Source organism: Diaphorina citri, unplaced genomic scaffold (genome assembly GCF_000475195.1).
Source record: "Diaphorina citri unplaced genomic scaffold, Diaci psyllid genome assembly version 1.1 scaffold1284, whole genome shotgun sequence".
Taxonomy (NCBI): domain Eukaryota; kingdom Metazoa; phylum Arthropoda; class Insecta; order Hemiptera; family Psyllidae; genus Diaphorina; species Diaphorina citri.
Window position 1 is genome coordinate 19,853 of NW_007378713.1, and position 24,707 is coordinate 44,559.

The 24,707-nt window shown below is 41.0% G+C and overlaps 4 protein-coding genes and 1 long non-coding RNA gene across 6 annotated transcripts; 2 read left to right on the top strand and 3 right to left on the bottom strand.

Annotated features, from left to right (window-relative positions):
* Positions 1-875: 875 nt before the first annotated feature.
* On the bottom strand, positions 876-2,285 carry LOC103515147 (interleukin enhancer-binding factor 2-like). Its single transcript, XM_008480069.3, has 3 exons — positions 2,112-2,285; positions 1,435-1,756; positions 876-1,058 (listed from the first exon to the last, which is right to left on the bottom strand). Exons 2-3 carry the CDS (start codon positions 1,747-1,749, stop codon positions 876-878), a joined length of 498 nt encoding a protein of 165 aa, XP_008478291.3. The 5' UTR covers positions 1,750-1,756; positions 2,112-2,285.
* A 415-nt stretch (positions 2,286-2,700) lies between these two features.
* On the bottom strand, positions 2,701-9,319 carry LOC103515148 (interleukin enhancer-binding factor 2 homolog). Its single transcript, XM_026827932.1, has 8 exons — positions 9,278-9,319; positions 8,626-8,800; positions 7,551-7,623; positions 7,205-7,415; positions 5,883-6,138; positions 4,440-4,555; positions 3,662-3,715; positions 2,701-3,103 (listed from the first exon to the last, which is right to left on the bottom strand). The coding sequence occupies exons 1-7, from the start codon at positions 9,317-9,319 to the stop codon at positions 3,689-3,691; spliced, it is 900 nt and encodes a 299-aa protein (XP_026683733.1). The 3' UTR covers positions 2,701-3,103; positions 3,662-3,688.
* Positions 9,320-10,574: 1,255 nt separating this feature from the next.
* Positions 10,575-11,543, bottom strand: LOC103515149 (eukaryotic translation initiation factor 4 gamma 2-like; the record flags this gene model as incomplete). Its single annotated transcript, XM_017446525.1, has 1 exon — positions 10,575-11,543. A coding segment is annotated over one exon (969 nt), but the record flags the coding sequence as incomplete, so codon positions are not given.
* Positions 11,544-12,157: 614 nt separating this feature from the next.
* LOC103515146 (eukaryotic translation initiation factor 4 gamma 2) lies at positions 12,158-14,983 on the top strand. Of its 2 annotated transcripts, none has more exons than XM_026827936.1 (2): positions 12,158-14,408; positions 14,561-14,983. In XM_026827936.1, exons 1-2 carry the CDS (start codon positions 12,470-12,472, stop codon positions 14,887-14,889), a joined length of 2,268 nt encoding a protein of 755 aa, XP_026683737.1. In that variant the 5' UTR covers positions 12,158-12,469; the 3' UTR covers positions 14,890-14,983. The 2 variants fall into 2 exon arrangements, with proteins under 2 accessions (XP_026683737.1, XP_026683736.1); XM_026827935.1 differs by having other exon boundaries at positions 12,335-14,414; positions 14,567-14,983.
* A 4,357-nt stretch (positions 14,984-19,340) lies between these two features.
* On the top strand, positions 19,341-20,336 carry LOC113469909. The gene is made up of 2 exons (XR_003393177.1): positions 19,341-19,510; positions 20,280-20,336. It is a non-coding gene; the product is annotated as an uncharacterized LOC113469909 (long non-coding RNA).
* The last annotated feature ends 4,371 nt before the right edge of the window (positions 20,337-24,707 follow it).

The following is a 24,707-nucleotide window of genomic DNA, read 5'->3' on the forward strand; positions in this document are numbered from 1 at the left end:
CCGATCCTACACAAGTCATTTGAATTTTAAACGGATGAAGCTCTGTACCTACGCCTGTATAGCCCCAGCTCGCTCAAACTTTGCCAAAAGATTTGATAATTTATGTACCTAGATCAAAAGTGTCCGCGGGCCGGGTTCCCAAAAGATATACGGTTAGGCCGGTCACTCAAACTTCATGGAGCAGAGAGAGATTCGATAATACGCATATTTTGAAGAGTAAATAAAGTCAATATCTTCTTCTTCGCCTTTTCCCATGTTCAGGTGGGGTCGGCGTTTGTCGTCGGCCTCTCAATCAGCTTTGGAGTGATCGCTTTGAGGCCAACTGGTTTTGACTAAACAAAATTTTCCGAGTGGGATGCCCTTCGCACTCAACCTTCGCTTTTATAGAAATCAGGAGGGAAGGTGTAGGTTCAATCCCAGCCAAAGTAAGGGGATTATGAAGTTAGATTGGAGTAGTACCTATTTGGAAATTATAGTAAATTAGTGGTGAGAGGAAAGCTGGACCTCTGTGGTCACACAGGAGACCTGTACAGCCAGCCAAGCAAGATTGAAGAGAGGGAACTTCAACTGCTAAGATCTTACCATCCCAAAAGCAAAGAAGAGAAGAAAGACAGGATAGGAGAAAGCTAACTGTTCTACAAACAAACCAGAGGATAAAATCTGCTCCAGGTGGGAATCAAACCCATGACCTAGTGGTTGCAAGGCAGATGTGTTACCCCCCAAGCTAACTAGGCTGGCTGTCTCTTAGCACAATTAAGGTACTTATGGTTGTTGTTTTTTTATACAGATTACTTCACTCACCAGCTTTATTCCTAGGAGCTTCTCCTGCTTTGATCTCCGTCAACACCTTGTTAGCAACCCATATACAGATTACTTCACTCACCAGCTTTATTCCTAGGAGCTTCTCCTGCTTTGATCTCCGTCAACACCTTGTTAGCAACCCAGCTGACAGCCTCCTTGGTTGGCAGAGATTTGAAGATGATGACCAGATCAGCTGATTTTTCTCCCTTGATGGCAACACCTTTCTTGAATGACCCCACAGCCCTGGTCTCGTCAATCTAGAGGGAAAATTGATAGTAATTTCAAGAAATTAAAGAGAAGTTTTCAAAAGATTAAAAATAAGTACTTAAATTACACAGTACATTTTTTTTCCAAGGGAAGCTATGTGATAATGATAGACCTTTCAACATAGGAGGTGACATTGGTATTGTTTCTTTAATAATACCTTCTTTCCAATGGCTTCCTAGGCCCCCTCCCCCTGAAAGAGAAGGGTAGATCTCCAAATTTGACAGGGCCCACCTTAAGGGTCCTTGTGGGGCCCTCATGCCACAGGGGGCTATAGGCGTAGGATATACATCAGTGCTTCCTACAAATAATTGTAAGGAATTGCAAATTTATTTATGTTGGTACTAAATATGTGTTTTGGAAACTTACATCAATCTCTGGATCACCAGACGAGACAATCAGTTTGTCAAACACAGCCTGCACTTTTTGCACAAAGCCCTGGATCAGTGCCAGGTCCTGTTCGGAAGGTGTCAACTCTTCGTTTCTCTTGAGTAAAATTTGTTCGTACAGTTCTTCGTCAGGCCGTGCAGCAACTCTTGGGAAAGCATTTTCACATAGGACGTAGTCAAATGGATGTCTCATGTGAGGAACATACTTGGGGAATCTTCTGATTTGCGGAGGGATGCCTCCTCGCATTGGTCCACCTCTCCCTCTTGCACCACCTCTGATTCCTCCACGAGCCATTGATATTCTGGAATGGAATGTAAATGAAACGGGTAATTATTCAGAAGCCATGGAAATGAAAAAGCAAGCTCCTCCTTCTTGTAGCAATTTTCCATTGATGTGACTTCTGGACAAGTACCTGAAAGGTATAGTGTTGTGCTCTTAAAAGTTTACTAACAGAATCAAACCTGACTTCTCTTTAAAACTAAGAAGGCATAGTGAATAAGATGTACAAGATAGGAACTAGGAACCTATTTCATGGTCTTTTGAGTCTAAAACACTATGAAATTATTTATTTTGATTTCTATAGTAGGTAATTCTGGTTGGTGATAAGATCACAGGTCTATACCTACACCTGGGGAGTCAAGAGGGATTATACTTACAGGACTTAGCGGTACGGAGATTCCTTTTGTAAACTTGCAGGTACGATAAGTTCACAGTCTGAGAAAGGTTGTGGTGAGAATATTACCAAGTGAACCAAGTCAGATTTTGCCAGAAATTTACAAAGCCGGCGAAAAAGAAAAAAGAAGTCCAAAATTTCCAGAATCAACAAAAATTTGTAAAATCCGCTCCTCAAAAGTCTCAAAATCAAAACAAATCATCGATTCCAAAGAGGTAAAAAGAAAGTTCAGAAAAGGCGGCTCAAAGATAAGTGTACACGCGGTTTTCTCAGGCGCGGTATTTAACGCGCATGGTGTATTATCTAAATCACGCAAAATTATTGCATCCGAGTGTTTTGCACACAGATGAGGCATTTTGAATATGGATTTAATTTTTTAGGTACCTACCTATACAGGAAGCGAGATTTCAGGAAATACACCTCCTTAAAAAGTGAACGTCCTTGTCGTGAAATGAATGGGCCCCAGCCCGTTCACATCGTCATTTGTCTCCAACTGATTTGGGTCAAATGTGAGAAAAGAAGCAGTACAGATTGAAGTATAATATTGCAGGGGCAGTCAAGGACAATTCCACCCCATATTATGAACAAAATACTAGCTCCCCAGAGTCTCAAGTGGGAATGAAGCATCAATTCGAAACATTTGATTGGTTAAAAATGTTTAAATTCAATCAATGTGATTTCTCAGTTATTTAGCCTTAAGATACCAGAGAAATCACATTGATTGATCTCAGGTACCATAAGCGTTGTACAAAACAATACAGTTTAAATTCACTTCAGTCTGCCTCGAGAGCAAGAATTTGTGTTCATAGATACGCCAAAAAGAAACACTTGAATTAGTCTCAGTGAAACACTTAGGTTTCCATGGGGTTGCAGTCTCAATAGATAAAGCCTTCAATTCCAACTGATTTGGGTCAAATATGTTGAAGTATTGCTGGGGCAGTCACGGACATTTCGACGTGTTTCATTGTTTCATATTTCCACGGAATAGCCAGAAAGAAACACTTAGTGAAACACTTAGGTTTCCATGGGGTTGCAGGCTCAATAGATAAAGCCTTCAATTCCAACTGATTTGGGTCAAATATGTCCAAGTATTGCTGGGGCAGTCACGGACATTTCGATGTGTTTCATTGTTTCATATTTCCACGGAATAGCCAGAAAGAAACACTTAGTGAAACACTTAGGTTTAAAAGAAACACTTGAATTAGTCACAGTGAAACACTTAAGTTTCCATGGGGTTGCAGCCTCAATAGATAAAGCCTTCAATTCCAACTGATTTGGGTCAAATATGTTCAAGTATTGCTGGGGTAGTCACGGACATTTCGATGTGTTTCATTGTTTCATATTTCCACGGAATAGCCAGAAAGAAACACTTAGTGAAACACTTAGGTTTCCATGGCGGCTGTAAACACTTAGGTTTCCATGGTGTTGCAGCCTTAATAGATAAAGCCTTCAATTCCAACTGATTTGGGTCAAATATGTTGAAATATTGCTGGGGCAGTCACGGACATTTCGACGTGTTTCATTGTTTCATATTTCCACGGAATGGCCAGAAAGAAACACTTAGGTTTCCATGGCGGCTGTTGTAGCCTCATCCGTTTCCATGGAGTCTGAACTCTCGCTTATATTTCCATCAGCGCAGCGGGTTGATTGAAAATGTCTTCTGATGTTAATCCTGCCCATTCAGTGATTTTTCAGGAATTGGCATCAGGGAAACACTTATTTTTTCCATGGGGTTGTAGCCTCAATAAATACGTCATTTGTCTCCACCTGATTTGAGTCAAATGTGAGAAAAGAGGCAGCACAGATTGACGAATTGCAGGGGCAGTCAAGGACAATTCCACCCCATATTATGAACAAAATACTAGCTCTCCAGAGTCTCAAGTGGGAATGAAGCATCAATTCGAAACATTTGATTGGTTAAAAATGTTTAAATTCACTTCAGTCTGCCTCGAGAGCGAGAATTTGTGTTCATAAATACGCCAAAAAGAAACACTTGAATTAGTCTCAGTGAAACACTTAGGTTTCCATGGGGTTGCAGTCTCAATAGATAAAGCCTTCAATTCCAACTGATTTGGGTCAAATATGTTCAAGTATTGCTGGGGCAGTCACGGACATTTCGATGTGATTCATTGATTCATATTTCCACGGAATAGCCAGAAAGAAACACTTAGTGAAACACTTAGGTTTCCATGGCGGCTGTTGTAGCCTCATCCGTTTCCATGGAGTCTGAACTCTCGCTTGTTTTCTCTGCGGGTTTCTCATAGACTTTCTCCAGAGGAATGACAACCACTCCGTTGGCGGCTGTTGTAGCATCATCCGTTTCCATGGAGTCTGAACTCTCGCTTGTTTTCTCTGCGGGTTTCTCATAGACTTTCTCCAGAGGAATGACAACCACTCCGTTCCACACGGTTGTGTCTTGAGTCAGGTCTGAAATGAGAAAAATTCGTAGTTTAGGTTTTTTCCCCCTCGAGCGATAAAGGGACTTTTTTTTAATTCCTATTCAGACAGTGTAAAGAAGAAAATCGTAGCTTAGATTTTTCCCCCTCGAGCGGTAAAGGGACTTTTTTAATTTCCATTCAGGGAGGGTAAAGAAGAAAATCATAGCTTAGGTTTTTTCCCCTTGAGAGGTGAAAGGACTTTCAATTCCTATTCAGGCAGGGTAACCAAACAAAGGTTTGTTAATAAGATTACATACGGCTTATTTTGCTTGAATGATATTAAGATTTTTTTTAATTCCTATTCAGACAGTGTGAAGAAGAAAATCGTGGCTTAGATTTTTCCCCCTCGAGCGGTAAAGGGACTTTTTTTTAATTGCCATTCAGGCAGGGTAAAGAAGAAAATCATAGCTTAGGTTTTTTCCCCCTTGGGAGGTGAAAGGACTTTCAATTCCTATTCAGGCAGGGTAAACAAACAAAGGTTTGTTAATAAGATTACATACGGCTTATTTTGCTTGGATGATATTAAGATTTTTTTTTCAAGGTTTGACAGAGGGAACTGTAACTGCTAAGGTCTTATCGTCCCAAAATCGAAGCGAAATGGAAGACATGATAGGAGAAGGTTTTCTCTGTCGTTCCGAGAACGAACACACGCTACCAACCAAGCTAACTAGACTGGCGGAGAGAGAACACCCTGTATACTCACTGGAACTACCACGGAGCACGGTCTCCAGGCCACTGTGCGCCAGGATACGTATCAGCGTCTGCGCCGTGAATTTATCGTGTCGATTTCGAAGAGAGGGCAGGATCCAAAAACGAACCTTATCTTTTTAATGTCCGCGCCGGGTGGCAATCTGTAAGACCTGACGCTTACAAGACAGACGAAAATAGAACATTTTGAGAGGTAAAAGAAAAAGGTAAGGGAAAAAAAAACACTTTCAATTTTATAATAAAACACCGAAAGAAATCTATTTGTTTCCAACATTTGTCTCCATTCTTGATCACTTTGTCTCTCGGAACGAACATTATCCGTTCAGGATAAAATCCAACCCGGGCGGAAATCTAACCCGCGACCTAGCGCTTACAAGGCAGGACGCACTACCAACCAAGCTAACTAGGCTGGGCAGTTTTTTTTTCTCCTAAGAGGTTTGATAGAGGCATAGGGGGAACTGTAACTGCTAAGGTCTTATCGTCCCAAAATCGAAGCGAAATGGAAGACATGATAGGAGAAGGTTTTCTCTGCCGTTCCGAGAACGAACACACGCTACCAACCAAGCTAACTAGACTGCCGGAGAGAGAACAACACCCTGTATACTCACTGGAACTACCACGGAGCACGGTCTCCAGGCCACTGTGCGCCAGGATACGTATCAGCGTCTGCGCCGTGAAGCACACCAGATCCTGTTTCTCCTGATCGAGCGATGCGTGTACCCGGGCCGAATTTAAATCACACGGGTCGGTAATAGAGGATGATCCGGTGATGAAAATGCCGGACGCGAGGAGTTCAATGATACGACGGAATCCGACCCCGATGGACAGCGGCTTGCGGGGCGGCTGAATGATGCTGCTGTGTACCTGCAGGGCGATTAGAAGATGGAGAGGGAATCAGCTAAGAAAATAAATCAAGAAAAGCTAAGAAAATAAACCTATACCTACAAACCTACATAGTATATAAGTTAAGTATCATTATGAAGACCAATTGTAATTTTGTACTTATTATATTATGTACCTAACTGTGTACCTGCGGGGCGATTAGAAGATGGAGAGGGAATCAGCTAAGAAAATAAATCAAATCATGAATTCTTTGTGGTAAAGCAGAGAGCTTTTTCACAACTTATGTCCTCACAAGGCACTCCAAACAGAGCCGATATAAATCAAATCATGAATTCTTTGTGGTAAAGCAGAGAGCTTTTTCACAACTTATGTCCTCACAAGGCACTCCAAACAGAGCCGATATAACTTCGACCCCGCCGGTAATCGAACCCGGGACCTCCGGCGTGCAAGCCTAGTCACTAGTGTGATACCCACTCAGCTACAGAGGTTAGTTAAGAAAATAATAACATACTCCTCAGTGAAAGAAACACGCCTATCATAACCACGTAATTCTTAATTCTCAAATAGATGATAAAATTCGATGCTTTCGCTGGAATCGAGCCCACACCCTCCTGTTTACCGAATGAGCGTCTTGATTACCGCACCACCATATTAGCTATAAATAGGTTAATACATAATAGTTTTTCAGTGGACTCTAAGAACTCAACCAAAGGGTCCTCTTGGGGCCCGCATAAGCCTATTTGGTTCCAATACTTAAAATAGAGATTTCTTTATATTTTTATAATTATTAGTTATTAGTAGGTTATAGTGATTTTAGAGCTTTCTTACCAGCAGCTCAATCATCCATGGATTCAATGGGCTGAACCCTTCAAAGCGAGTTTTCAAATCCCTCATGATCCGAATCAGAGCTTTCACGGTATCGTTCTGAGCGTTCACATCAAACCAATGCACATGTTTGTACGCTAGCAGATGCAACTTGCACACAGATACCGGTATGTGCACATCGGGTTGCAGCTGTTTCAAGTTAGAGTGCAGAGTGGTCACGAGACACCGCAGGATGAGACCTTTGTTGAGTGTGCTTACTTACCAGCAGCTCAATCATCCATGGATTCAATGGGCTGAACCCTTCAAAGCGAGTTTTCAAATCCCTCATAATGCGAATCAGAGCTTTAACGGTATCGTTCTGAGCGTTCACATCAAACCAATGCACATGTTTGTACGCTAGCAGATGCAACTTGCACACGGATATCGGTATGTGCACATCGGGTTGCAGCTGTTTCAAGTTAGAGTGCAGAGTGGTCACGAGACACCGCAGATTCTGAGCGTTCACATCAAACCAATGCACATGTTTGTACGCTAGCAGATGCAACTTGCATACGGATACCGGTATGTGCACATCGGGTTGCAGCTGTTTCAAGTTGGAGTGCAGAGTGGTCACGAGACACCGCAGGATGAGACCTTTGTTGACCAGATCAAACCCGTGCTCCTTGATGTCCATTTTGAATCCTGGAATTTTGGAACAAGATGACGTCAGAGAGTGGCTATTTCAAGAAATAAAATTTATGTGCCTACAGTTTCAAGTCATTAAAAAGATCTTCAGAAACTTATGTGAAAAAAAATATCAAGTTAAGTATGTCAACCAAAGGTAGATAAACTTGTTACCATGAAAGCTATTTATAACATACTTGTTTTAAATAGCTGTAGTGGTCAAGTCTGATAAAATCAGGAGGGAAGGTGTAGGTTCAATCCCAGCCAAAGTAAGGGGATTATGAGGTTAGATTGGAGTAGTACCTATTTGGAAATCATAGTAAATTAGTGGTGAGAGGAAAGCTGGACCTCTGTGGTCAGTGGTCACACAGGAAACCTGTACAGCCAGCCAAGCAAGGTTGAAGAGAGGGAACTTCAACTGCTAAGATCTTACCATCCCAAAAGCAAATAAGAGAAGGAAGACAGGATAGGAGAAAGCTAGCCATGTGAAAAAAATATCAAGTTAAGTATGTCAACCAAAGGTAGATAAACTTGTTACCATGAAAGCTATTTACAACATACTTGTTTTAAATAGCTGTAGTGGTCAAGTCTGATAAAATCAGGAGGGAAAGTGTAGGTTCAATCCCAGCCAAAGTAAGGGGATTATGAAGTTAGATTGGAGTAGTACCTATTTGGAAATTATAGTAAATTAGTGGTGAGAGGAAAGCTGAACCTCTGTGGTCACACAGGAGACCTGTACAGCCAGCCAAGCAAGGTTGAAGAGAGGGAACTTCAACTGCTAAGATCTTATCATCCCAAAAGCAAATAAGAGAAGGAAGACAGGATAGGAGAAAGCTAGCTGTTCCACAAACAAACCAGAGGATAAAATCTGCTCCAGGTGGGAATCAAACCCATGACCTAGTGGTTGCAAGGCAGATGTGTTACCCTCCAAGCTAACTAGGCTGGCTGTCTCTGAGCACAATTAAGGTACTTATGGTTGTTGTTTTTTTTTTATATATACCTACAGATTACTTCACTCACCAGCTTTATTCCTGGGAGCTTCTCCTGCTTTGATCTCCGTCAACACCTTGTTAGCTACCCAGCTGACTGCCTCTTTGGTTGGCAGAGATTTGAATATGATGACCAGATCAGCCGATTTTTCTCCCTTGATGGCAACTCCTTTCTTGAATGACCCCACAGCCCTGGTCTCGTCAATCTAGAGGGAAAATTGATAATAATTTGAAGAAATTAAAGAGAAGTATTCAAGAGATTAAAATTAAGTAAATTACACAGTACATTTTTTTCCAAGGGAAGCTATGTGATAGTGATAGACCTTTCAACATAGGAGGTGACATTGGTATTGTTTCTTTAATAATACCTACTTGTCAGAAGTTTTCTAGTTATAATACATTTGTTGCTATGCATAAAATAGTATCAACACTATGGTCAGAAGATACCAATTGTCCATGAAACATGGCCACACTAAGTATGAAATATTTATTCTAATTTTTATTCAACTAATTCCATTGATCTTATATACTTACTCTATGGATTCTGGGCAATGTCAATCAACATTGACTTCAATTGGCATCAGGTATTGTCTGACCATTCAGGCAGGGGATACTTCTTTAAAACAAACCTGTATTTTGCTTTTACTTCCCTATGTGTCTCCTTTGGAGTAGTAGTCTACTACTTTTTTGTCTGTGAGGGCAGCCATTTGATCTACCAAAGTCATATCAGGCTTTAGATCACCCTCTCCATTCAAGGAAGGATTATGTGGGAGCCTAAATCATTTATCTGAGTACCAACTATCAACTTACATTGCTTAACTTGGAAACTGATGCATTCAAAATTGTACCTATTCAATTCACCCTGGACCTTTCAAACAGCATACTAGCATTACCTTGGCTACCACTATGGTTGAAACTAGATCTTTCTCCACAAGATTTTTCACTTATTTTTTTCCTTTGACAATTTAGCCCTTGACCAAACCAAAAGAAAAAATTCACAGTATTTGGTGTGCCAGATAAAAGAAAATTTTGCATCTTTGTAAAACAAAATTCCAAGACAGGAATCAGGTGTACCTATGGTAACTTTACAGTTAGACTACTTGGACTAGTGTACTTCTCTTCATAGAGATATAAGAACGCTCACAAAGTTTAGGAACATTCAAGAGCTCTCTGGTAAAAATCTCAAGGTTTGTCTCCCATACCCATTAGACGTGTAGAGTGTAGACCCACCTTCCCAACATGAAGGTGGCACAAAGCCTGATATGACCTGATGTAGTTATGCAGCTGTTGAAAGAATTGTCCCCTAAGTCGGCTAATTCAATAAATAAATAAAAATTGTCTGCCCATTTTTTCATATTGTCTCATCCATAAGCTAACAGTTCATAAGTACTGCTGTCTCATCCATAAGCTAACAGTTCATAAGTACTGCTAAGTACAGCATGTCAGTGAGTGTGTAGTTTTCACACTTCAGTGCTGACTCGAATTTAAATTTCACCTAAGTAGCTCTGGTTTTAATTAACAGGTTTAAATCCTGGCAGAGTTTGAGAAAGCAACTTTATTAGCAACTATTATTATTTTTTGCCAAGGTCAAGAGCCTTAGTAAAACTGGTTTACTGTGGAGCACACAGGGAAAAATAAGTTAACAAAAAGTAGAAGTACTCCATCTCATACATCTACCTAACAGTTTTTTCCCCTACATTAAGTAGACTGTAGGTATACATAGGTACCCATGTTGGTTCTTTTGCTGTGTTGATGAAGTCTTTAGTGTCTAATTTTATTAACTTGAAGGCAGGTACTTTTAATTATTTTTACATGTCTGTCTTTTTGGCAGGTAATCACTTAAACATCAATCTGTGCCTTATTGGAATAGTCAATGAGATTTTTGAAATAGAATGACCATTCAATTTATAGTTTCATAGAGTTTATGAGATCATTAAAAATCAATTAAATTTTTATGGATGTATTGGTATTAACGTTGTATTAGTATAAGTACAAGTATATGGAGCTATATTCTTTCATTCCATTGTTCCGGTGTGGCAGTATAAAGTTAACAGGGTCGTGGTCTTCTTCTATAATTTGATTGATTGGCACGGGTTTCTCGGGATTGTTGGCTTGCCTTGGTACCCAGTTGTTGCGTCTCAAGTCTTCTACATCTTGCAACATGAAGCGGATACGCAGTGGAAGATGTGGGGTGGATGTCTGCACCGTTTTCATGCGAGAAAAGTATTGATTCATCAAACCTTGGCCTTTTTCTGAGTCCAGAATCCGGCCGCATGTTTTCATTATCTGACAGAGGCACTCCAGGTTCTCAGACACGTCCTTGTTCGTCTGAACTTTTCTGTTCTTAGGCAGTAGTTCTTGGATACAGGTGTGCAAGATGGATTCCGTGACAATCTCATGCTTGCCAAGTTCTCCGATGAACTTGATGTTCCCCAACATCTTTTGCTTGGCAAGCTGACGTCTGTCCTCATCATCTGGACTGAGAGGCAAGTTACCGAAAGCTTCAGTCGCTCTAGATCGATTTTCAAATTCATTTTTGCACACCCAGAGCAGATGTTTCTTAAAAGTGCAACTCTCGTCAGGCGGTTCAAAGTTTGGTGCTTGTTCAGTTAGCCGCTTGCACAAGCGTGCATACATAGACGTGTACTTGGTCTCATGGAGAGCTTTCTCAAAGATGAGTAAGATCACACCCTTGAGGATCTTGCTCGAGTTGAGGTCTAGCTGTAGAAGATCATCGCTCAGCTTATCAAACTTTTCAGGAGTAAGCTTGTTGAGAAGTTCACGGACCTTGCGGAACGTTGCATCTTGTACATTTTCGGGGGTAAGTGCATCGCGTCTTAGAGCTGAAGGAGGGATCCAGCGCTGAACACTGGGGAGAGGGTTACTATTGTCCCTTCCCCCTGAGACACGAAAACCACCCCCTTGTCCTGTCGGGGCGTCCGTTGTTGCTTAGAAACTTCTCCTTCGGTCGAATAAACTGAAATCCAAACAAACAAAGAAACCGGGATAAAAATATGGACTGAAAAAATGCATACGAATGTCATTCGTTGAGCGATATACACCGTCATAATTCGTCTTCGATCGAATCGTCATAATTCGTCTTCGATCGAAGTTAAAAATCAATTAAATTTTTATGGATGTATTGGTATTAACGTTGTATTAGTATAAGTACAAGTATATGGAACTTGGTATGAGTATCTAGCTATCTAGGTAATGGTAAACTTGTCTGAATTAAACATTTGTTTGACTGGGTTTTAGTGTCTGATTTCTAAGTGTAATAACAACAATACGTTTTTTTGTACAGTACAGAAAGCCACCTCATGTGTGTTGACGAATTATGACGATTCGATCGAAGACGAATTATGACGGTGTATATCGCTGTACAGTACAGAAAGCCACCTCATGTGTGTTGACGAATTATGACGATTCGATCGAAGACGAATTATGACGGTGTATATCGCTCAACGAATGACATTCGTATGCATTTTTTCAGTCCATATTTTTATCCCGGTTTCTTTGTTTGTTTGGATTTCAGTTTATTCGACCGAAGGAGAAGTTTCTAAGCAACAACGGACGCCCCGACAGGACAAGGGGGTGGTTTTCGTGTCTCAGGGGGAAGGGACAATAGTAACCCTCTCCCCAGTGTTCAGCGCTGGATCCCTCCTTCAGCTCTAAGACGCGATGCACTTACCCCCGAAAATGTACAAGATGCAACGTTCCGCAAGGTCCGTGAACTTCTCAACAAGCTTACTCCTGAAAAGTTTGATAAGCTGAGCGATGATCTTCTACAGCTAGACCTCAACTCGAGCAAGATCCTCAAGGGTGTGATCTTACTCATCTTTGAGAAAGCTCTCCATGAGACCAAGTACACGTCTATGTATGCACGCTTGTGCAAGCGGCTAACTGAACAAGCACCAAACTTTGAACCGCCTGACGAGAGTTGCACTTTTAAGAAACATCTGCTCTGGGTGTGCAAAAATGAATTTGAAAATCGATCTAGAGCGACTGAAGCTTTCGGTAACTTGCCTCTCAGTCCAGATGATGAGGACAGACGTCAGCTTGCCAAGCAAAAGATGTTGGGGAACATCAAGTTCATCGGAGAACTTGGCAAGCATGAGATTGTCACGGAATCCATCTTGCACACCTGTATCCAAGAACTACTGCCTAAGAACAGAAAAGTTCAGACGAACAAGGACGTGTCTGAGAACCTGGAGTGCCTCTGTCAGATAATGAAAACATGCGGCCGGATTCTGGACTCAGAAAAAGGCCAAGGTTTGATGAATCAATACTTTTCTCGCATGAAAACGGTGCAGACATCCACCCCACATCTTCCACTGCGTATCCGCTTCATGTTGCAAGATGTAGAAGACTTGAGACGCAACAACTGGGTACCAAGGCAAGCCAACAATCCCGAGAAACCCGTGCCAATCAATCAAATTATAGAAGAAGACCACGACCCTGTTAACTTTATACTGCCACACCGGAACAATGGAATGAAAGAATACAGTGAGAATGATTTCTTCAGTCGTCCTCTGAAAACGCGCAAAGACTTGATGATGAGTGGCACTGGTTCAAACCCCGTGTCTACTCTCAACAATCATCAATCTCTCGACAAATACTCTCCTTACAACAACTATGGATTGAACTTGGGTAACTATCGAAATCATCAGAACAGAAATCAGAATCAGAACAACCAGAACAATTACTATCAGAACCGGAACAACTACAACAACCATAACCACGCCCATAACCAGAATAACAATCATTCTAGCAACAACATTGGAAAAGACATGCCTCCACGCTTCAAGAAGATGTTACAGCAGAGTACTAACTTGGAGGAGTTATCACTTCGTCCCCCTGCACATTCTATGCTATGCAAACCTCCTAACGTGAACAAGCCTCGCTCTGATCCTATCCTAGCCCCTCCTCTCATTACTATCAAACCTTCCCCTCCTGCGCCTGTTAAGGACTCCTTCTCCGAGGCTATTGTCATCAAGCAAGCACCCCCTGATAAGAAACAAATCGCTAAGAAGGGCCCTGTCAAGGAGGAAGTGGTGAAGAAGGTGAACCAAATGCTGGAGACTTACTTCACAGATAAGAACGTTGAGAATGCTACCAACACCCTCAAGGATACTAAGATCCCAGACAAACTTATAGTGAACGTGTTACGCGCTATGTTTACTGGTGGCTATGAGAAAACAGAAGAGGAACAGAAACTTCTGTTTCAACTACTTGGTGAAATGAAACAGGAGAAGATATTCACAAGCGTTCAGTTCCTGGACTACTATCGTGGCCTGGTCAACAACATGTCTGACAAGGAACGTGAGAGTAAGAAGGCGTACATTGCAAACCTCGCAGGGGAATCTGTCAAGCATAACATCCTGAACTTGAATGAGGTGGCCGATGTCACTGAGAAGCATGGTGATCTCTTCCTCACCATACTCCAAACCCTGCACAAGGTGCTTGGCAAGGCAGAACTCGTGAAAATATTCAACGAAAGCAAGATCAATCTGTTCAACGTGATTCCAGACAAAGCAGACAAGACCAAGGAGAAGCTAAGCATCCTGCTGGAAGAGAAGAACTTGATCTTCCTGTTCCCGTTGCTGAAGATACAGAGTGAGCTGTGGAAACATATCAAGGCAGAGAATAACCCTGGTAATTTCTACAAGTGGCTCAAGGATTATCTGGAGCCTCAGTATTCGTGTGATGCCGGCTTTGTGAACGCCCTGGTCACGGTGATTGTGAAATATATCACATCAGAGTGCATGATGACAGAAGATGGTCAGATCAACACGGATCACCCGAATGAGAAATCTATACATGAGAAGGAGAAGCAGCTGTTGGAGAAATACAATGTGATGCTGGCTTTGTGAACGCCCTGGTCACGGTGATTGTGAAATATATCACATCCGAGTGTATGATGACAGAAGATGGTCAGATCAACACGGATCACCCGAATGAGAAATCTATACATGAGAAGGAGAAGCAGCTGTTGGAGAAATACAAACCCGTGCTGGTCGGCTTTTTGGCGGAGAATGTGGACTTGCAGGTGACTTGTGTCTATGCGGTTCAAGTATTTTGTCACTCTCTGCACTTCCCCAAGGGAATGCTACTCCGTTGGTTCAACAACCTTTACAACTTGGAGATCATTGAGGAGGAAGCGTTCTCCAAGTGGCGTGAGAATATATCCGATGCTTACCCAGGCAAGGGGGAAGCTTTGTTCCAAGTGAACGCCTGGCTCAACTGGTTGGCCGAAGCTGAATCCGAGGAGGAAGAAGAAGAGGAGGAAAATTAACGAGCGAGCGATGTGAGACATTTCCGTGTTTTTCTTGCTTACTCGAATGTTTTCTCGAGGTTTGTGGCAATGTGTGTTTGATGTATGTGACTGCGTAAGCGAGCGATGTGAGACATTTCCGTGTTTTTCTTGCTTACTCGAATGTTTTCTCGAGGTTTGTGGCAATGTGTGTTTGATGTATGTGAGTTTTTGGCGGAGAATGTGGATTTGCAGGTGACTTGTGTCTATGCGGTTCAAGTATTCTGTCACTCTCTGCACTTCCCCAAGGGAATGCTACTCCGTTGGTTCAACAACCTTTACAACTTGGAGATCATTGAGGAGGAAGCGTTCTCTAGGAAATTAACAATAGTGTCTTTAGACTAGCCTGACCCATTTTTGGGTGACACCAATAATCCTGGGGTTTTGGAAACTAGGACACCAACGAGTGGCATCAATATGATAAGTAGGCCATGATACATGTTCAAGAACACTGTATAGAGTGTATAGCATTGACCATTTTGTGAATCAGTCTCAAGATTACCTCTGTTCTATTAGTCATCATTACATTGGTCAAGATCAAACATAGTTCGCAATGGAAAAAAATCGATTTTTTTCAGAATATCAAGCATATTTCTCAGACAGCTTTCCTCCAAATTAAATCTACATAAATTATTATAATGAATGACGTAATGCGGTAGAATTGAAGTCAATGTGTGTATTAACAGGGCGGGTATGAGTTTTCAATTTGAATTATCAGGAATTAAATTTCTTTTATAACCCTTTCTGTCAAATCGATCTAGTTCAGAATATCAAGCATATTTTTCAGACAGCTTTCCTCCAAATTAAATCTACATAAATTATTATAATGAATGACGTAATGCGGTAGTGTTGAAGTCAATGTGTGTATTAACAGGGCGGGTATGAGTTTTCAATTTGAATTATCAGGAATTAAATTTCTTTTATAACCCTTTCTGTCTAAAGTGGCGAAAAGTAAAAGGTTCGAAGTATCAAAGTAGCCTTTGTAGAGATGAGCCCATGTTTTAGAGCAGAGAAATATCACTTTGTCTTGCTGTAAATAGTGGCTCATGTTTAGATAAATCTAAAACTCGTTCACAAAAAGCCCTGAACTTCACATTTCGTCTTAGCCTTTGTAGAGATGAGCCCATGTTTTAGAGCAGAGACATATCACTTTGTCTTGCTGTAAATAGTGGCTCATGTTTAGATAAATCTAAAACTCGTTCACAAAAAGCCCTGAACTTCACATTTCGTCTAGCCCATGTTTTAGAGCAGAGAAATATCACTTTGTCTTGCTGTAAATAGTGGCCCATGTTTAGATAAATCTAAAACTCGTTCACAAAAAGCCCTGAACTTCACATTTCGTCATTCATGTACAAAGAAAAAATCATTTCCTAAAACTTAAATTTTGAGTACACGCAGTCACATACATCAAACACACATTGCCACAAACCTCGAGAAAACATTCGAGTAAGCAAGAAAAACACGGAAATGTCTCACATCGCTCGCTCGTTAATTTTCCTCCTCTTCTTCTTCCTCCTCGGATTCAGCTTCGGCCAACCAGTTGAGCCAGGCGTTCACTTGGAACAAAGCTTCCCCCTTGCCTGGGTAAGCATCGGATATATTCTCACGCCACTTGGAGAACGCTTCCTCCTCAATGATCTCCAAGTTGTAAAGGTTGTTGAACCAACGGAGTAGCATTCCCTTGGGGAAGTGCAGAGAGTGACAGAATACTTGAGTAAGTTTTACAAATTGATTATAATGAGATTTGCAAAGACAAATAGCTAAGTAGCTACATTGATCAGCTGACATAACTATGTTTGATCTTGACCAATGTAATGATGACTAATAGAACAGAGGTAATCTTGAGACTGATTCACAAAATGGTCAATGCTATACAGTGTTCTTGAACATGTATCATGGCCTACTTATCATATTGATGCCACTCGTTGGTGTCCCAGTTTCCAAAACCCCAGGATTAATGGTGTCACCCAAAAATGGGTCAGACTAGTCTAAGGAGACTATTGTTAATTTCCTAGGAATTACATAGGTACCTACATGAATTAAGAAAAACTAGGAAGTACATAGAAACAAAGGAGAGTGGACAAAAGAAATTGCTAGTAGGTACCAAAGACTTGGTGGTTGGTCAAAACCCCAGGATTATTGGTGTCACCCAAAAATGGGTTGGGCTAGTCTAAAGAGACTATTGTTAATTTCCTAGAATTACATAGGTATATGAATTAAGAAAAACTAGGAAGTACATAGAAACAAAGGAGAGTGGACAAAAGAAATTGCTAGTAGGTACCAAAGACTTGGTGGTTGCCTGGTTGAACCAATTTTGATACTCAGTTTCTAGGGTTGTGGACTTGGAATGAGAATTTTAGAGTTTCAAACGAAACCGTTGGGATGGTGGAAACGTTGTAGAGCCAACAAGTGGGACAGATTCAATCATGGAAAGAAATTCCCACAACGTTCCTACTTGGCATCTTGAGGTGCAATTTTGAATTTCTACAATATAGGGTTGTGGACTTGGAGTGAGAATTATAGAGTTTCAAACGAAACCGTTGGGATGGTGGAAACGTTGTAGAGCTAACAAGTGGGACAGATTCAATCATGGAAAGAAATTCCCACAACGTTCCTACTTGGCATCTTGAGGTGCAATTTTGAATTTCTACAATAAACCTGTTGTTCTTACGAACTGTGAGAGCGTCCAATCAACTTACCTTTTGAATAAAAAAAAAAGGAAAAACGAAAAGGTGAAAAGCTAACTCAGGTTGTTAAATTAATCATTAAATTACAGTTTGATCCCGGATAACACTTAGGAAAAACGAAAAGGTGAAAAGCTAACTCAGGTTGTTAAATTAATCATTAAATTACAGTTTGATCCCGGATAACACTTAAAAATTTTGATGTGAACTTTTTTGATTTTTTTAAAATAAAATGAAGGAGGAAACCATATTTAATTTGGTGACGTCATGGGGTTAGGACAAAAACCCCGAATGTGATGATTTTGATGCCAAGAAAAATAACGGGTTCTCAGCCAGCGTACCTAGATTCCAGCGACTTTTTCACGCCGTAGCATTTAGAGGGGGGCTCCCTCGCCCCCTTGAACTTCATTATTTTTATCCTTCACCATAGGCCAGACTCCGAAAATTTGGAGCCATCCCCTACTTTTTTTTTTTTTTTTGAGAGAGAGAGGGTCAATGGTTTTGTAGGTAGGTATGTAGGTATACAATACATTCTTCCGAACATTCTAACATCAAAATTTTCAATATATACCTAAAAAAAGAGGACCCTGGTGAAAGGGTCCATGGTGTCGGCGGGGTATTAGGTCCAGGGTCCATGTCTAGTTATAAGCTCTTCGTTGACGCACCATTAGTAAAAGTCCGCAACGGAGCTCCGACCCTCGACCCTAGCCACGCCCGCTCCGACAATCGGACAGATCTAGGTCTTTAGCTCCTACCTAGGCCTGTCACACCACTCCACACCGAAGCTTTTTCCGTCACACACACGTTCCGGTGGTGTTGCTGTCGGCGGGGTATTAGGTCCAGGGTCCATGTCTATAATATGGTCTTCGTTGTCGTACCATTAGTAAAAGTCCACAACGGAGCTCCGACCCTCAACCCTAGCCACGCACGCTCCGACTATCAGACAGATCTAGGTCTTTAGCTCCTACCTAGGCCTGTCACACCACTCCACACCGAAGCTTTTTCCGTCACACACACGTTCCGGTGGTGTGACAGACCTTGGTCGAAGAGACATCGAGCGTCTGTGAAATAAATGAGGGTAAAATTTCATGCCTCGACTCGGATCAAACCCACGCCCTCCTGGTCACCAGGCGAGCGTCTTCACCACCGAGGCAGGATCAATTGTAACTCTTAAAAAATCGTTTTACTCCAGTTGGCCAAATAATTTCCAATTTTCCATTGGGACAAAAAAAGTCCTAGGCGTTTGCAACACAACTCTATTAAATATTTTACAAAGAGGAATGAACATTCAAAACATCTGATTTGAAATCATCTGCTTTGTGATACGCGATTCTTTACAGTTCTCACCTTTTAAATTCGTTGATTTTACATGACTATAAGGTCGAGTTTTGCTTGAAGCAAAGTCTTCCTAATTTAAGAAGAGCGGACTGCGGCTCTTGATGTGAACGGGCTGGGACCCATTCATTTCACGACAAGGACTTTCACTTTTTAAGGAGGTGTATTTTCTGTATACCTACCTAAAAAATTAAAATTAAATCCATATTCAAAATGCCTAATCTGTGTGCAAAACACTCGGATGCAATAATTTTGCGTGATTTAAAGAATACACCATGCGCGTTAAATACCGCGCCTGAGAAAACCGCTTGTACACCTATCTTTGAGCCGCCTTTTCTGAACTTTCTTTTTACCTCTTTGGAATCGATGATTTGTTTTGATTTTGAGATTTTTGAGGAGCGGATTTTACAAATTTTTTTGATTCTGGAAATTTTGGACTTTTTTTTTTCGCCGGTTTTGTAAATTTCTGATTTCTGGCAATAATCTGACTTTGACTTGGTAATATTCTCACCACAACCTTTCTCAGACTGTGAACTTATCGTACCTGCAAGTTTACAAAAGGAATCTCCGTACCGCTAAGTCCTGTAAGTATAGTCCCTCTTGACTCCCCAGGTGTAGGTATACACCTGTGATCTTATCACCAACCAGAATTACCTACTACATAAATCAAAATAAATGATTTCATAGTGTTTTAGACTCAAAAGACCATGAAATAGGTTCCTAGTTCCTACCTTGTACATCTTATTCACTATGCCTTCTTAGTTTTAAAGAGAAGTCAGGTTTGATTCTGTCAGTAAACTTTTAAGAGCACAACATTATACCTTTCAGGTACTTGTCCAGAAGTCACATCAATGGAAAATTGCTACAAGAAGGAATTGTCACAAATGAGCAGTGATCAGTGTTATTATAGGGTTAGGTTAAACACAAAAAGGAGCTTTCACAATTAGAGCAGTGATTAGTGTTATTATAGGGTTAGGTTAAATACAGAAAGGAACTTTTCTTTTCCATGGATGTGACTTCTGCATAATTACCAAGGGTAGTAAGAGTAAGGTTCAATTTAAGCCTTTTATGGCTGGTTAGCAGATTAAATGTTTGGTAAGCATGAATGTGTGTTGAAAAAAGTCAGCCATGGCAATGTCTTCTGAATAATCAATGTTTATGGTTAGAGTGTACTGTTATATGGGTGTGAAAGTTGGATTATAAGAAGGAGAGAAGAGAAGTACTTAGAGAGTTTTGAAATGTGGTTGTGGAGACCAGTGTTATTATAGGGTTAGGTTAAACACAAAAAGGAGCTTTCTTTTTCATTGCCATGGCTTCTGAATAATTACCCATTTCATTTACATTCCATTCCAGAATTTCAATGGCTCGTGGAGGAATCAGAGGTGGTGCAAGAGGGAGAGGTGGACCAATGCGAGGAGGTATCCCTCCGCAAATCAGAAGATTCCCCAAGTATGAAGGAAAACATCTTGGTTGGGACACATACTTCGTAGAAATTGTCTCCAGAGAAGAATAATGGAAGGAAAAATCGAGGGAAAGACAAAGCTGATTGAGAGGCCGACGACAAACGCCGACCCGATCTGAACATGGGAAAAGGCGAAGAAGAAGATATTGACTTTGTTTACTCTTCAAAATATGCGTATTATCGAATCTCTCTATGCTCCATGAAGTTTGAGTGACCGGCCTAACCGTCTATCTTTTGGGAACCCGGCCGGCGGACACTTTTGATCTAGGTACATAAATTATCAAATCTTTTTGCAAAGTTTGAGCGAGCTGGGGCTATACAGGCGTACAGAGCTTCATCCGTTTAAAATCCGAATGACTTGTGTAGGGACCGTCATGCTACACCAGAACTTTGTCCGTTTAAAATCCAAATGACTTGTGTAGGAACCGTTATGCTACACATTGTGTCGGATCGGGAAAAAATCGTGTCGTGGGAACATTCATTTAAATTAGGTACATTGCCTGCAGGACATTGACGAAAAGAGTCGAATGAAATTCAAGACAAATGGGAACAGGGTCTTGGGCTTTTATTAGGTCAGATATTTATTCAATTGTATGCTACACATTGTGTCGGATCGGGAAAAAATCGTGTCGTGGGAACATTCATTTAAATTAGGTACATTGCCTGCAGGACATTCTCTACTGTACGTATGCGTAGTGAAGACTGAAGATGCGCTTACCTCTATGTACTTTCATGTCCCTATAATTGCCTCCGGATTCACTCTAATCCTGAATTGACTTGGCTATCAAGTGGGTAGAATGGTAGAAACCTCCCACTTACCTAACTCCTACACACTTTTAAAGAGGTGGGGATCCCCTTAAAATGGACTCCTCTTTGAAGAACAGAAGCACACGCATTGAAGAGACCCTGTATGAGAGCTTGCCGGCTGGGAAATACATCGAAGCTTGCAAAGTTAAGGGCTAGGAAAATACATTTTCAAGTCTCTTTGTTTATGACTCAAACTCACCCGCAGGTCGGGAGGGGGGGAGGTATGTTCCGAGAATTGATTGTTTCATGTTTATCAGAGGGAAGAGGAGGAGGAGAAGAGGGTAGAAAACAGGACTTTATTGACCCGTAGAGACAGAAATGATCGTAAAAAATTAAACATTTATGAATTTATACTCTACCAGATATCTCTGACAGAAATATGAGAATCGCATTTTTTTCTGAGACATGCAGGAAGAGATTGCACTAGTTCAATACATGGGTTTCAAGTAGGTGTAATAGTTCAGTGGGTTTCAAGTTTCGAATGTTGCGAGGGGTTGAAAATACATTGATTGCTCGTTTGAGGGAAACCGCATAGAGTTCATTTTTTATGGCAAGTGGGAGATTTCTACCATTCTATTCTACACTGGGCTGAACTAAATATATGTATACTGTAGGTATTTACCTAGGCTGAACTAGTACAATGTAGGTAGGAGGTACCTCCCCTAGGCTGGACTAGGTACCTATACATTGTCCTCTTCTGCTTTCTCTTCCTCCACCTTCCTCTTTCTCCTTGTCTACTTACCTGCGCTACGTTTGCTTTACCTCCTCCATCCTTCAGACTTTTTCTCTCCTCCTCCTCCTCTTCTTCTTCTCCTTCTTCTTATTCTTCTTCTCCTTCTCCTTCTCCTTCTTCTTCTTCTTCTTCCTCCTTCTTCCTCCTCCTTCCTCCTCCTCTTTATTTTCTTCTTCGTCTTCTTCTTCTTCTTCCTCCTTCTCCTTCTCTTTATCTTCTTCTTCTTCCCTCTATTTGTCTACCATTCCATTTACTCCTTCCTCTTCCTTCTCCTCCTTCCCTTTCCATCCCCCTTCTCCTGCTACCTTACTTGTTTGTCTACAATTCCTATTTCCTACTTCTCCTCCTCCTTCTCCTCTTTCTTCTCCTCCTCTTCCCTTCCCCTGCTACCTTATCACGCAATGTCTGTGTTCATACAAGGTATGGCAAATCTCTAGAGGGCGTTGTTGGCCGGTTGGGTGGTAGAGCACACAGAAACCTACCATTAAAACCTAAAGAAAAAGAAGATTCTATGGGAAACATCCCATTTAAAAAAGGCGGTATTAAATGGGAAACATTTCAATTTCAAGTGAAACGTTCACAGAAACCTACCATTAAAACCTAAAGAAAAAAAAAAGATTCTATGGGAAACATCCCATTTAAAAAAGGCGGTATTAAATGGGAAACATTTCAATTTCAAGTGAAACGTTGCACAACAAACCCCTGGACTCTGGAAACGATTTTCATTCAATTTATCAATGTCAGAAAACTCGGAATGCTTAATTTTCCAACTTTTCGCTTGTCTAGTTCTCAATCAGAGAAAAATGCTTTTTTTTACCGTAAATCCTGCTGAAAATTGATGGTCTATTTTCAATGATTCAATCCTTGAAACGAAAAATCACCTAAGTTACCAAATAGATGAAGATATTTCCGGTTGGGTGGTAGAGCATACAGAAACCTACCATTAAAGCCTAAAGAAAAAGAAGATTCTATGGGAAACATCCCATTTAAAAAAGGCGGTATTAAATGGGAAACATTTCAATTTCAAGTGAAACGTTTAAATAAGGGTATTTTATACATCTGGTGTACCTACTTATTTTCCTTTCGGAAGTTCCCTTCTTCTGAAGTTTGTTTCTCGATCTTTCCCTTGTCATACTGATCATCACCTCCCCTTTCCCTTGTAATAAGAGGCTTCAGTGAGATCAGTGGCGTTTATAATTCTTTGAAGGGGCTCCAATGAAGTCCAATGGGTGACTGAAAACAAAATGGACTCGGCTGGTAAATCAGACAACACGCCAGTGTATAACTGACAATTGAACAGTTACGACTGATCATAATTACTGTAAACGCCCAGAGGTCAAGGTTAATATACCAAGCTTCGTGACTTCACAAGTTCACACAATTCACAGTGAAACAAAATGGACTCGGCTGATAAATCGGACTACACGCCAGTGTAAAACTGACAATTGAACAGTTACGACTGATCATAATTACTGTAAAGGCCCAGAGGTCAAGGTAAATATACCAAGCTTCGTGACTTCACAAGTTCACACAATTCACAGTGAACGAAGAAAATTAGCTCAGAATACTTAATGGAGCATATTGATCAAAGAATGAACGTCCAGAAAAGATCTTTTGTTTTCAGCACTCAGTGGATAAGATTTTTCAACTATCCTCCTCCTCCTCCTCCTTCTTTTCCCTTTCTTTCCTCTTAATTTCCTTCTCCACCTCCTCTTTATTGTCCTTTTCATTCTCCTCCATCTTTTCCCTTTCTTTCCTCTTACTTTCCTTCTCCACCTCCTCTTTATTGTCCTTTTCATTCTCCTCCACATCCTCCGTTTCCTTCCTACTAAGTACCTATAATACGCTTAATTTTCCAACTTTTCGCTTGTCTAGTTCTCAATCAGAGAAAAATGCTTTTTTTTTACCGTAAATCCTGCTGAAAATTGATGGTCTATCTTTCAATGATTCAATCCTTGAAACGAAAAATCACCTAAGTTACCAAATAGATGATAACATCAAAATTTTCAATATACCTATAAAAAAAGAGGACCCTGGTGAAAAGGTCCATGGTGTCGGCGGGATATTAGGTCCAGGGTCCATGTCTAGTTATAATTATGGTCTTCGTTGACGTACCATCCCTTAGTAAAAGTCCGCAATGGAGCTCCAACCCTCGACCCTAGCCACGCACGCTCCGATTATCAAACAGATCTAGAGGTCTTTAGTCTTTAGCTCCTACCTAGGCCTGTCACACCACTCCACACCGGAACGCTGGAGTTTATGCCTTGAAAAAAGCTAAAGACTTCCGTCTTCAGACCACCTGAGAGACCTAGAAGTCCGAAGCTTTTTCCGCCACGCACACGTTCCGGTGGTGTGACAGACCTTGGTCAAAGAGACATCGAGAGTCTGTGAAATAAATGAAGGTAAAATTTAATGCCTCGACTGGGATCGAACCCACGCCCTCCTGGTCACCAGGCGAGCGTCTTCACCACCGAGGCAGGATCATAATTCATAAATTGTAACTCTTAAAAAATCGTTTTACTCCAGTTAGCCAAATAATTTCCAATTTTCCATTGGGACAAAAAAAAAGTCCTAGGCGTTTGCAACACAACTCTATTAAATATTTTACAAAGAGGAATGAACATTCAAAACATCTGATTTGAAATCATCTGCTTTGTGATACGCGATTCTTTACAGTTCTCACCTTTTAAATTCGTTGATTTTACATGACTATAAGGTCGAGTTTTGCTTGAAGCAAAGTCTTCCTAATTTAAGAAGAGCGGACTGCGGCTCTTGATGT

Excerpts from the sequence above, each read along its gene's own strand:
- LOC103515146 (XM_026827936.1), top strand. The coding sequence starts at position 12,470 with ATGTATGCACGCTTGTGCAAGCGGCTAACTGAACAAGCACCAAACTTT. Across the intron at positions 14,409-14,560 it reads GGATCACCCGAATGAGAAAT|CTATACATGAGAAGGAGAAG; the intron begins CTATACATGAGA and ends CGAATGAGAAAT.
- LOC103515147 (XM_008480069.3), bottom strand. The coding sequence starts at position 1,749 with ATGGCTCGTGGAGGAATCAGAGGTGGTGCAAGAGGGAGAGGTGGACCA. Across the intron at positions 1,059-1,434 it reads CTGGTGATCCAGAGATTGAT|ATTGACGAGACCAGGGCTGT; the intron begins GTAAGTTTCCAA and ends TTTTCCCTCTAG.
- LOC103515148 (XM_026827932.1), bottom strand. The coding sequence starts at position 9,319 with ATGACTTTGGTAGATCAAATGGCTGCCCTCACAGACAAAAAA. Across the intron at positions 8,801-9,277 it reads CTGCCCTCACAGACAAAAAA|ATTGACGAGACCAGGGCTGT; the intron begins GTAGTAGACTAC and ends TTTTCCCTCTAG. Across the intron at positions 3,716-4,439 it reads ACTCCATGGAAACGGATGAT|GCTACAACAGCCGCCATGGA; the intron begins GCTACAACAGCC and ends GAAACGGATGAG.